This window comes from Rhodnius prolixus, unplaced genomic scaffold (assembly GCF_049639745.1).
Source record: "Rhodnius prolixus isolate KJV_2025 unplaced genomic scaffold, Rpr scaffold_6, whole genome shotgun sequence".
Lineage (NCBI taxonomy): Eukaryota > Metazoa > Arthropoda > Insecta > Hemiptera > Reduviidae > Rhodnius > Rhodnius prolixus.
Genome location: NW_027411634.1, coordinates 28,095,104 through 28,108,726, shown reverse-complemented (window position 1 = coordinate 28,108,726; position 13,623 = coordinate 28,095,104). Strand labels below are relative to the sequence as shown.

The 13,623-nt window shown below is 31.6% G+C and overlaps 2 protein-coding genes across 6 annotated transcripts in view; one reads left to right on the top strand and one right to left on the bottom strand.

Moving 5' to 3' along the window:
- LOC141461479 (A-type potassium channel modulatory protein KCNIP1) overlaps positions 1 to 13,623 on the bottom strand; it is a 143,927-nt gene that overhangs the window by 44,816 nt on the left and 85,488 nt on the right. For all 4 annotated transcript variants that reach the window (XR_012462928.1, XR_012462929.1, XM_074142620.1 and 1 more), the window contains one exon: positions 9,026 to 9,095. Coding sequence is in view for 2 of the 4 variants with exons in the window: in XM_074142620.1 (XP_073998721.1) it covers positions 9,026 to 9,095 (70 nt within the window). In the remaining 2 variants the exon portion in view is untranslated. The remainder of the gene's footprint in view (positions 1 to 9,025; positions 9,096 to 13,623) is intronic.
- On the top strand, positions 848 to 3,910 carry LOC141461029 (uncharacterized). Of its 2 annotated transcripts, XR_012462477.1 has the most exons (4): positions 848 to 1,083; positions 2,165 to 2,364; positions 3,272 to 3,523; positions 3,759 to 3,910. XR_012462477.1 is itself a non-coding variant. In XM_074141646.1 (3 exons), the coding sequence occupies exons 1-3, from the start codon at positions 949 to 951 to the stop codon at positions 3,859 to 3,861; spliced, it is 438 nt and encodes a 145-aa protein (XP_073997747.1). In that variant the 5' UTR covers positions 853 to 948; the 3' UTR covers positions 3,862 to 3,910. The 2 variants fall into 2 exon arrangements, 1 of the variants encoding a protein (XP_073997747.1); XM_074141646.1 differs by lacking the exon at positions 3,272 to 3,523 and having other exon boundaries at positions 853 to 1,083.

The window sequence follows — 13,623 nt, the reverse complement described above, 5'->3', positions numbered from 1 at the left end:
TAAATTAACTTTAAATTAACTACTCTCTTAGTGTTTTTTAATTTTTTTCTCCTATTGATTCTATGAGATTTACACATACTTGAGGATAAATTAACTACTTTGGAAAATCTTTGGAAATCAAGTTATGAAAAACGTTAAATCATTTTCTATGACACCTTTGTAATTACACCTCTGTAAATATTTGAAAAAAAGAGTTACTTTTACAATTATTAGAACTTTCTGTTCCCAGTACAGACACCTGCAGAACAGTAGCTATTTGAACAATTTAAAAACATAGTTTACTAAGTTAAAATTTCTTTCCTGTGCTTTTCAAAATATTGTATTTATTACCCAAAAATAATAGCGATTCTTAGGATTCAAATTGCAACTTCGATCAAAGGGTGGTACGTAATTGGACAAGGATACTGTAGTCTTTTACTTTAGCCATTTCTTATCTTTATAGGATTTTACATGGAATTAGTAATCCCTTTGGCTAAATACACATGAATATGTAAGGTCGTCGTTAGATTTGGTGATCATACTTGGACCAAATATCATGTAGAGGGAACAGTTCGGGAAACTCTTTAGCAATAGTTTGTCTGTATGAAACATTCAAAACCATATTACTCCCGTAACCTACTTGTTAAAATTCTAATCTACGAATTATTTTGTTAAATTAAGAAGAAGAGGAAGAAGAAATATTTACATCTCCCATCCTGCTAGTTACATACAGAAAATTTAATGAGAATTTTCTTGCCATGTAGCTCTCTTCAATTCTAATATTCTAGATGTTTGAAAATTTTTTTATAATGCTTTACAATTAGTTAATACAATTAAAATATCATTTGATTATACTAAGAAATCGTAAAGAAAATTAAAAACTACATATGATTTTAAATTAACTAAACTTAGAAGAATACAATTTTTGTAGTAAACTAATACTTATTTGTAGTAATAGTCATAATAAGAATGAATGACGAGGACTTAAAGAAAATATTTCCGCCAAAATGGAAATGGGAAAGTTCAAAAATGCTCAAACCAAGAGATACATTTGCATCTTCAGAATTTTCTGAATTAGTCCCATTTCGACCATCTTTTGAAAATGTACGTAGAATTTACTTAATTTTTAATTTCACTGAAATATTTGTAAGAATTATTATACTCAGACCCTTAATCGCTGCGAATTCTATCATTGGGTAATCCGTGAAAACAATAAAGACAAAGTCATTACGAGAAATAATCCCTGGATCACACTGACAAACAACATTCGATCGTTAGAGGATTGAAAAAACTTTTAAGCAGTTCTTTAACTCTTCTTCAAGGTACATCGACTTGGTTCACAACCGGAAACTCTTCAATGAGATTACAGTCTAGTTGTCACTGTCCAGCCCCAAAACCACACCAACTGAGATCATTGTTACCCTAGATTTTTCTAGTGTACTGCCTGCCTCCAGTAAGTGTTCTCTCGTTACACATATCAAAAGAATGCGAAGTAGTTCCAGGCCATTTTACTTTCCTTATAGTTGGAGTAACAGAGAGATGTTTATCCCTTTCATGAAACCTTCTCACTCTAGTTGACTCATAACTTACTCACTCATATCAAGCAAAGAATATAAAAAAAGTACATTCTATGGTTACAGATACAAGAATACGCAGTTTTATATAATAACCACTAGTACTAACTAATTTAAACAGAATAGTAAACTTATAAAGTAACATACACACAGTGTTTCCAAAGGGCTAAAAGTGGTACCTGTCGCCGAGGGATATAACTTATTGATTAAGAAATGTGGCACTACAGTCCTTGTCATTGTGGATTGTTAAATACACTTTTAGCCTCCGCTGGGTGAAATCCATGAGTTACCCTTGGTATTTTATTTTTTAGACTGAATATTCCCAGAAGTATATTCTTTATAAAAGTAGGTTATTAAATAATACCTTTTATAGCATTGTTTAAAGTTAATTGTTGTACATAAAACTATCATTCGCCAGTTAACACTTACTCTAATTTCATTCTGTCAATTACATCTTTCTTTATGACACTGTATTTTACACTTCCTGATATTACTACATTGTTAGAACCATTAAAATTGAAATAGAGATCATTCGACAATAGATTGACTTTAAAACACCTATTGAAGTTAACAAGTCGTCACTTTAAACAAGCATTTTTCATTTGTCCTAGGATAAAAGTCACCCAAATATGTTTGATGTTTTGTCCATGGAATTTGAAAGGATCTGGAGAAGGGAATTGAATATGTCGGCTCGTGCACCAGTTATAAGGAAATATCGAAGTGTCGCTATTTTAATAAGGCCACAAATTATGAAAAAGAAAAAAACAGTTAAAAGTGATGAGCGATCTAAACCTTTATTTTATATGAAAAAGTAAGTTTCTTACATTCGTATACCTATTTCTATTTCCTAGATTGGAATTGGTGCAAAATTATATGGGTTCTGAAAGAAATTAACTGTGAAATTGTTGTAATTATTAATTAGTTTCAAGATGAATCTGAGAATCTACCAATGCCACGCCCAAAGTATTATCTAAGCTAGATTACGAAGTGATTAAAGCGCAGGAACCTGTAATTATAATTGATGCTTGAATGTTCTGTTTCAAGACCAACTTATTGGTTGGTTATTACCCTCCAATCTATATTTGTATTGTTGCTGCTAAGAATAATGTTAAGAATAATGACATAAACAAAGGACAGTTAGACACTAATTATTACAATCGCAGTAAGGAAAAGTATTGAACGTTTACTACTTATTTTTTTGGTATCATCTCCCTAAATACCCCCAATTTTTGGCAAAATTGGCTACATGTTACTAACTTTTCCTTTTGTTTCTTAATTATGTACGTCAAAGTAAGGTCAATTCTATTTGTATTATCTATAAAACACATTTTTTCTGCCCAAAAATGGTTATTAGTTCCCAATTTTTCTTCCGTTTTTGATAATAAATGTTAAAATAAGGGTAAATCTAGTTGTATCAACTTCTATGGCCTTAATAGTTCAGTAGAATTATTATTTTGCACTGGTGTTCTGATAATGAATGTTTTCTATGTTTCTCGAAATAGTTTTAAGTAGTGTAAAACAGTTTTGCTAACTTATCTCGTGTTATTAAATTTAGGCTTCCTTTTTGACCCTTTAAAATATTAGTTACTACTATGAATAGTTGTCTAATCAGTTCTTAGACCTTACCGTACCTTGGCAATAAAGTTTGTCGAAGTACAAGGGTGTATCACTGTATATCACACCTGAATGGGAGTGTAGAGTAGATTCTATTTTTTCAGTTCTCCCATAATTACAAGGATAAAGGTTGGCTATGTAACCAGCACCCTGTGTAAGGAAGTTCCCAGTGAAGAGTCGTGGACATAACGAATGAGAATGCGTATTGCCGAAAGCAAAGAGAAGTGAAAGGAGAACAGGGTTATTTCCTTCCGGGAGGGATTATTGAAAATACGTACTTCTCACTTGGCACGACCCATGCAGATCTCCTCTTATATTCTCTCATCCAAGGAATCTTTATCGCTCTCTGTCACTTGGTAGGTAGACGTTGTGTTCAACAGTTAGCCACTTGGCATAAATCTTTTTCTAAAGTTCGATGGAATGTTTTTGATGACAAAGCGATGAAAATGAACGGAAAGATATGTAAATATAATAAGATTTTGAAAAAATTTGAAAATTTAAAAAGCAAAAATAAATCTAATCGAAATAAAAATAATTGCACAGAATTAATAATAAAATGTAGATACAGATTGATTTAATTTTTGTTTTCAGATTTTTGAAAGTTCCAGCAAGAGTAAACTCATTTCGTCCAAAAGATGATAAAGTGTGGAATAAAATTGTTTCTAATAAAAATGTTGAAAATTCACATAAGTGACTGACAACAATTTTACAGGAAGAGGAAATAAAGTAACTTAGAAAATCTATTGTGGCTTCCTTGTATTTCAGTATTTGAACAGAGAATAGTGAGTGTAAGGTGTACAGTGTTAAGGTGGGTAGATATGTGAACTAGTGCTTACCTCTGGGTGACAAACACATCAATCTCTCAATTGGTATGAAGACTGTATGATAGTTTGAGAATCAAATGCTATTCGTGTTAATAGGTTGGGATGCAACCCCAGGGGTACCAAGATCCCTGAAGAAAGAGCTTGCCTACTATCCTCAACAAAGAGCGAATCAATGAGAGATATCATGATAGATAGAAAACGAAGAGATTTTAAATTTTTAACTGTAGTACGGTTTAAAAAAAAATAATTTAGTGTTCTCTGTTAAGCTTTTTATCGTTATTGATTTCCTGTTCTGAGGTTGAAAGTAAATATGTCCATAACATCGACTAGAATCTGAAGTATTTTAATTGTACCTGTCCAATCTCCAAGAAAATGTTTGTACATATTGTGAGAGCTAAATTAACTAGTCTTTTAGTGATTTTTTAATTTTTTTTTCTCCTATTGATTCTGTGAGATTTACACACACTTGAGGATAAATTAACTACTTTGGAAATCAAGTTATGAAAAACGTTAAATCATTTTCTATGACACCTTTGAAATTGCACCTCTGTAAATATTTGACAAAAAAGTTACTTTTACAATTATTAGAACTTTCTGTTCCCTGTACAGACACCTGCAGAACACCTGCGTATTTACTCTCATAAACCTGCACCAAAAACAATTTTTTGGTATTCATAGGACCTTAAAGCGATTAAAGGTAGCGTAAATGAATCGCTTTTTTTTTCAAGTGGAGCTTAACGTCTAACAACCCAAGTAGGTGTCTGGGACGGTGGTAGAAGGAAATACTTTAATATTTTTTGGAAAAAAACAGAAAGTAGCTCCAAGCATGATTCGAATTGGGAATTTCCCAATTATTAATCCTAGCTTCATAGCCTCTTCACCAAAACCCATCTTTCTCCATAAAGAATTTATTTTGCTAAATAATTCCAAATTTGCTATAAGATTGCAATAGATCTTCTTAGTAGGAGAAATATAAAGCAAACTCTAATCATTTTTACTTAAAAATTGACTAAACCAACTTCAATAGAAAAAAGACATTAGAATAAAAATGGGGCCACCAAGCATTGCATACGGAGACCCCCCTTCAAAGGTTATGTCATTCAACTCCCACTTCTGGGAACATCATCCACATCACCAACATAAAGTGCATCTGTATATATTTATTTTTGCTACATATGATACGACCTTAGGGCGTTCGCCGCACACTGTTTCGAGCTTGCTAATGGAAAGGGTGGCGTTAATTATTATATGCAGTTATTTACTTGCATTAAGGATGCAAGGCTTCATGATTTACTTTGAGAAAATATCTCATAGGTGCCCTTTTTGACTTCTTAGCTTAATGCTTAATGCTTGCAGCTTATAAAATATTGTTGAGAAGTGGAAAATCGCTTGTTAAAAGTTTAACTTCATTATGAATACCCTCATTTTTGTTTTCATTGAGGAAAACCAAAACATTTTCTTAAAATAGATAATATACATAGACCTAAAAATAGAGAAGTAGCTAACAAAGATAGGTACGCTTTCATTTACTGTTCTATTCCATTTTTTTTTTTTTTGGAAGAATTGAGGAAATTCGGAGAGTTCGTGGAACAGAAGATATCCATCCTGAACACAAAAACGATGAAAGAAGCAATCCAGTTCCATAATTGGCGTGTAGCGAAGGTGTCAAAATTTTGAACTACACAAAAATGAATTTAAAATTTATCTGAATTTAAATTTCTCCCTAATCCATCATAGACTGTTTTCTTGCCTACTCTATTTATTTCAAGCCTTTAACCCTATTTCAATGTTCATTATTTACCAATGCTACACACTATGAGCTTGCACTATCTGTTGAAAGATGTTTGAACTAATATTTATAGTAACATTTTAAGTTATAATAAATACAGTTTAAAACCGTTGGAACTTCCAGATCTATAGGGGCAGAAGATTGTTTTGTTATGACTATCATTCAGCTGCGTAAATATGATAGGATTCTCTTTCCTAATTTAGGAGTATATAGCAAGAATATTGTACAGTATTGCAACAGCTATTTGTGATAGCCAGCCTCCATGCTCTTCCTACAAATTCTCCAGACAGCCTGAAAAGTTTATCTCCCCCTTATGTTCGACTATAGAACTGCAATAGAGAGACGTTGTTACTCTAAATTTTTGAAACTTGTTAGCGTCGGGAATAGAACCCTCCCAGATATGGAGATTTATCGGGCAACTTGATTTGAAAGGCTGCTGTAGGATGAGTGGTCTACATTTGACAATTTGGAAGTGGTCATAGTAATCAATTTTAATCTCTGTGCACTGTGCCCTTACATATACAATATAATATATAAAGTTTATTTTTACAATAATGGACCTTAAAAGATGGACAGAAAAAACAATTAGTTTTTCTCCTGCCGTGGTGATTGTATTTAAAATTTTGATTATTGAGTTTAAGTTTTCTCTTTTGATCTTATAATAAATTCCATAAACTATTTGCTCTTTAAACATTTATTGGGTAATGAATTGAAACTAAAAATTGAAATAATGAGACTGAATATCGAACAATTATTTTTATTAATGCAACAGAACTGTGGATCAAGTCGTTTGTTATAAATTATACCGACACATAGAAGTTCTAATAATAAAGAATCGGAGAAATTTTGATCGTGACTTTTACAACTTTGCCCTATATTTTTTCTTTAAAGCAAATAATAATAATTAAAAAAAGACTGGTTTACGGCAAGGAGAAGTTTATCTACAAACAAACTGGCAATTCGGAAGAGTTATGTTTGCGTGACTAGTAAAGCAAAAAGTACCTTCCTCACTTCTTGTACACCTTCAAGACCCTTGGCGGCTTAATGCTTAGGATTAGCAATTCATGGAGTTGTAAACGCTGCTTGCTACATTTCCTTCTAAAACTGGACACATCTGCAGAAAGACCAGCAATAGCGGTAACGCTTACTAAAAGTGGGTAAAATTCAGCGTGAAAAGCAATTTTACAAGAAGATCATTAAAGAAGAAAAAAGAAAAAAATAGCTCTATTACGGAGAAAAAAAGGATAAAGTTTTGGAATTAATGGAATCTAAGTTATCGTTCACTAAATACTCCACTCTCAGTTGGTTTGCGATTTTTCAACGGGTTAACTCAATTTCCTCTGCCCAGAACTCTACTATTGGGGAAAACATAATGTTAAATTAATGTTTTGAAATTACATTTATTAATTAACCACTTTTTATACATCACGCTTAGTTAATTATTTTCTGTTCAAGTGTAGACGTTCAATGGTCATTCTTTAAAATGTCTCTACAAACTGAGTTTACTTTCAAAAAAACTATTGTGTGAGAATTTATTTAATTCTGAAAGAGTTGTTAATTCTTGAATGGTGACCGCGAAAGTTTAAACCTCTATTTATTTGAAATATTTTTATGAAAATTTTTAAGCCATAGAGAAGAAGATGAAACAACATGTAGCCGTTCAGGTTGCAAGTAGTAAAAATTCTAAGGTAAAAGTCTTAAGAGAAATGGAGTGTAATGAAAGTTACTCTCTATTAATCTGGACGAAGAATCTAATAAATAAAATTACCCTATAGGAAATTCATTAAGTTACAGTACAAAAATATTTCAATGGTGAAAGAAATGGTATAAGTATACTACATCCCGGCAGTGTGATACCAGCGGGTAGGTAGTAAAACCCAGACGACATTCCTGCTAAACATATTTTCTTACTGGTTTACAGTGTACTATACCATGCAGGACAATACCACCAGAGAGCTGTAAAAGTAAGGAAGGAAGCTGTAGAGACCAGTCAGACTCTTATTTCCTTTGCCTAGCAAGGTTTTAGAGTTGTTCACGTGTATTAAACCAATAAAAAAGTTTTACTTTTTTAGTTTTTAACAAACATTTGATCGAAAAATATGAGCCAGTTTTTTTAGGTTTTTAGATATAAATGTAATTAATTAATTCTGGGCAAAAATTTGTTAATAATTGTGATTTAAACATAAGTACACAATATTTTTAGATAAAATTTCTTCAATGAACCTTTAAAGGTAACTTCAACCTGCTGTAGTGCAGCTATCATAATTCTTTTGAATGCCGTTAGAGATTGCTCACACTAGAGTTAAGGTGCGCGATTTTTGAATGTCAGCTGGATGTCAATGAATAAATAATTCATTTCAGGTCGTTTTATGGTGCATTTTATAAAAGTTTTATTGATAGTATTGAGAAAAGTAAAATTTATGCGAAAAAAATGTAGAACAAAAATTAATAGATTATTACAAATAAGTCTTTATAAACTATATTATTTAAAATTTACTAAAAATTTAATTTATAATCTCTCAATTACAATTAGAGAATCTTAATTAAACTACCTTCTTGATTTAGGTATATTAGTTGCTAAAAGAATTACTTTTCTACTTTTTTAAAAATAATAACACTAGAATGTATTTTATGGTATATTCTATTAAGAATAAATAAGAATATAAATTTTCGGCTCTGTATTATTTAAATCTAACTAAGCTAAAAAGCTGAAACATCATTCAGTATAAGAATAATTATAAAATCTTTTGAACTAACAAAATATGCAAAAATAATAATTGTATTCGAAATTACAAAAAAGTAAGAGGTTTAATAAACTCTAGCAATTATAACGATGTAATTTAAATTATGCTCAAATTTTATCTATTAAGAAATATGTCAAATAAAGCTTTTTTTTTTTTAAAAAAAAAAACTCAAAACAGCATTGGATGATTTAATAAAAACTTCATACATGTAGGTATTGACTTAATAATATTCTTGGATAAAATTTGAACAAATTATTTTACAAATTTTATCTACAAATTTTCTCTGCCATGACAATTCTACCTAATTATTGTAATAATATAATTAAAGCTTAATTTAAGAAACGTGCAAATTTTAAGATTTTTTTTTTTTTCTTCATCAAAAAGATATTTAACAATTACATATATTTAAAAAAAATTAAAAATAAAATAAAATAATTAAAATGAATAAAAATAATTGTTTGAGAGGTATTTGTAAATAAAATTAAAAAACTAACTACTCACTGCCGTGGGGAAAGAATTTAGAATATATATCTCTGAAGGCATCTTCCTGTACTACTCCTTCCGGGCATTCCTGCAAAATATAATATTAATATTACTATCTTGGTTACTGAAGTAATATGAAAAAGTATGGTCCTCCAATACTTAGTTTTCAGAGTTAATAATTTAAGTTCCCTTAAGGTATATCTACAAACTTAGAAGATATATAAAATTAATTGTTCTTCTACAACAGTAATAAAAACACCTCTGATGCATACAAACATGATGCACAATCTTTGAACTCCGGAGAATGTTTCCATAATATATTTCGACAACATCAACTGATCAGTTCTATTTTTACTTTGTTAATATACCGTGATTGAATCTTCTTTATATTATTAACTTTACAGAATAAATAGGGTGACTGTTTTGAGTTGCTCTGGCGGGGAAATGACATGACTACTGGCATTGTAATCGTAGCATCGTTTGTGTTAATGGGGTTAAATGGTTACATTGTAGTTGACCGCGCAGCCGACGATAGCATTTTCTAGTGCCCTGTATCTCAAAACCCTATCGCCCTTATCGAGTCATGAGTCTGGGAAATTATTTTTAATGGAAACGGAACTGCATGCTGGTTATTATGATACCAATCCAAGCGGAAGTTCAGGTTTCCAATTATTCCTAGTTTTGTAGGGTTATGAAAGAGTTACGCCAAGATTTCTGAAGTTTTGCACAGCGCTAGCGAGTAAGTAAACGTCCGTATGAATTCGAAGGAAAGTTTTTACGTTAACCGAATTTCCTGGAGTTCGTTTCAAAAATTTTGATGATGATACCATCTCGGAATCCATGATAGTTCAGCGAGACCACCATGAGACATTGACGAAGCTTTATGGAAAAGTTGTCTTGTCAAATCCAACCTGCATTTGCTGCAGTGCTAACAATGCCTAAAGAGGAAGGTAGAATAATATTATCCAGTTTTAGATAATCGCAAACTAGTGTTGTTGCAATGTACAGCTTGGGTGCACTCCTTTTGTCAGACTAAAGTAGAAATTGAAGAATTTGATGGAACTTTTTCTTTGAACCCACCGACTAGCTTCATCTGACTACCATGACCAAGACACACTTCTATTGCGGCACTGACGTAAGGGATACCTTATCTAATGGATTGGGATCCATTAGGGGATCCAAGACTGGCCGAATGTTCCTTTCAAGTTCCAGATCAAAGTAGATTATTTGTTGAATATAATTGAGTAGGTAGTATAACATCAAGTAATCAAAGAATTATTATTATTATTTTTCTTTAAACATTTCATCATTTCATCCCAATATAAACATGACTGCTGGGTATATCACAGGAGGTAATCATAATTGGATTTCTTTCATAAGGACAATATTATCATTACTGAGGCTAATGGCTATCGAGCGAGTGTCATATTAATAGCGAAAAATTTTTAAAATATATTAATTGAATTAGAACATTATCATTAATAAATATTTCATTGAAATCTAGATACATGGATTATTTTGTTCATCGATAAGGTGAGATAGTATGTAACTTGATGGCTAATTGTACTAATGGAGTTCATGAAGCAGAGAGATAATCCAATCCCACCAGGGAATACCAGGATTCTGGGATTATTTCACTATTACCAGTGACGATAGATTCTTTGGAACAATTTAACAACTGTTTTCAACACATTTTTTCCGTTTTGTACAATGTGATCTAATTTTCCTTACATCCGACGTTACTTGATAATTATAACAATAATAAAGTTATTGCAACAAGATACTTTTGTAACCACACTAAAGCAATAGCTTAGTAAACAAAAGAAGGTTTTAGGTTTTGAATTAATTTACTACTACTTACTTTACTAATCTACTTTTTATTACTTTGAATTATGGCGACGTGATCTTGGAATTTAAGTTTATGAGTAGATTAGTGTCCATTCTATTTACCCTCGATTCCGTGTCCTTCCAATCCTTACGCTATCTAAAAGCCTTTTGGTCGAGTGGGCAGACCGAACATATAAAGCGGCCCAAATAGTAATCTTAAGCGGAAACGGAGCCCTAAGCTCTTCCGGCTTAACCAAAGATTCTGTAACCGATCTCCTCATTCTCCAATCATTCATTCTGGAAAGTATTTCCTCCTCCATCTAAACTATCTAAATTATTTAACATTCAATCCGTACATACCTGTAAGAAAAGTTATAATTACTTAATTAAAGTTACACTTTTTGAAAATAGAAAAAAATCTAATCCTCAAAAAATAATATTCTTAATTCTTCTAAGTTTATTGCAACACATACATTCTATAGAAATTTGTTTAACAGTTTTCAATGTTTAAAAAGAATCTCTCTTTCACTTTTTTCTCCCATAAAATCCGTATAAAGAAAGCTGTCACGTTGTAGAGCCGAGCTATCAATGTCCATCTAGGACAATCAGTTGTTATTCTGGATTGGTAATGGTAATTTTGTTGGCCCACATTCAAGTGTCTTCAATTAGGTTGACCAAGGATTTACTCTCCTTTAGTCCGCAGGCCAGAAAACTACAGGGAAGTTATGGTTGGGTTCTAAAGTGTACCTTTATGGTAAGTATTTTGTGTTGATTTGTGGTAATCCGCGAGGATACAAATCTCCTAATTGATTGCTTTCATAAATTCCATTTCCATTTAGTGGGCTAAAACTATGGTAACAAGATGACTGTAGAACCATTGCGATTTTAACAATATCTATCAAGGCATGAAGAACAGAAATGTAAAATCGAATCGTGATAACAAGTTGGAGTAAAAATTATAATACCGTAAACTTCTTAATTTACACATTTTATGTTATTCTTTATTTCATTTTACATAGAAAGATTTACAGAAATAGTACTTCAGGAAAATATAAGTTCAAACCACGACGTCAGTCAATTTTAGTCACAAAGTTATCACTTAAATTGGTTTGTATAGAGTACAGACTCTTCTGAAGGAGTTAGTCAAGAACGTTTTCTGATTAGGCATGCAGTTTATAAAGCTAAACTTGAATTAGGTTAGAAGAGTGGATACCTTCCTTTAAGAGTTGCTAACGACCAGAAAGAAGAATCTCTTACACTGAAGTGAATGCTCTAAGCGATTTCTATTGTTTCTGCAGAAAGTGTACTTGTGTAAGGACAATCTATTTTGATGATGAAAGCGTTTTTCTTTTTTCAAAGGATTTAATTTATTAGTCATTTTAAGGTTAAGATTGAACTAATTCTAGTGTTTTAACATTGATCTACGCTCTTCAAACTGTATTGTGAGTGTTCCAACATTAACAGTTTCTTCATCCCAAGAATCAACAGCGAATACGGTTTTACGAATCAACCATGCCCTAAAAAAAAAAGAAGAAAATTCAAAGCCAAATTGAGTTGGCTTGGGCGCTCAGGTCACGAAATAGAGCCGGCAGGACCCTTGGATGAGTGCCAGTGGCTTTGACCCTCACAAGCACATTGGCCTTAAATACTTTCCAGCCTAAATGCTCCAATGGTCTAATCGGCAGGGTTAACCTCCCAAAGATTAATACCTGAATATGTAAAAATCTAATATATTTATAATAAAATGACATTGTAAGGCTTTATATATTTTGAAATTAAAAACATATTGCACGATGCTTTTTGATAATAATGAGTTACTCCTTTGATAAAAACTTGTATTGTCTCCTTTAATTCATTTAAATTACTTTTTTTCCAGAGCCCATCTGCGCCATTTTCTATATTTCATCTCTTCTAATCCAAAAAGCCTCGTTTTAGAGCACTGTTCATCTTTCTCGGTCACTGATTCATTAATACAAAAGGAATCAGTTTATCAATTTTTTTTTTTTTAATTTAAAAAGCATTTTATTTATCAATGAATTCCAGCACTTTGGAAAATTCATCAACAACTCCCCGTAAACCAAATTTACGTAACAGCAAATAAGTTGTTAATAATACAAGAAGCCTATATAACGTGTTATCAATATATTTTTATTCTGAGATAAAGTGTTACGTAGATGTTAGAAGAAGGGGAAAATTCTGGCTGAGGTAGCAATGAAGTATAGAGGTTGGCGAGACGGAGGGTTTAGGTCTGACGTCAATACAAATATAGGGAAGTACAACTTTCAATAATTCAACTAACCCTCTGACTCAACAAGCTACAAACCTTTTTTTTTGTAACAAATAAAACCCCACACAGAAGATCACCTGTAGTGTGGTACAGGTTCTGAAAATGTCTAGTAAAGGCTGTATACAGTTGTAAAACTAGCTGTTTTACTCTTTGTACACATCCATTTTAACTTCACATATGATAAACGCTGTTCTTTTGAACATTAAAAAGTCGGAAAGAGATTGGTAAAAAACAAATTAATTTTAGCATTGTTAAATACCTGTTAAATGTCTCATGCATTGTAAGGCAAGCAGTTATAAATTGTTTGTTATTACTATATTAAAAAAGTACCACCAATTCAATCAAAAAATTATGCTTTTCTTTTAGCTGAAATGAAACTTTAAAATAAATGTTAAGCTTTCTAAAATCAAATATTAATACCAGGCCTATCAGATATGATGTGTAATCGGTTTTTGCAACCGCAGTGCCTCTTATGTCTTTGTTTTGATTCCCACACATTAAC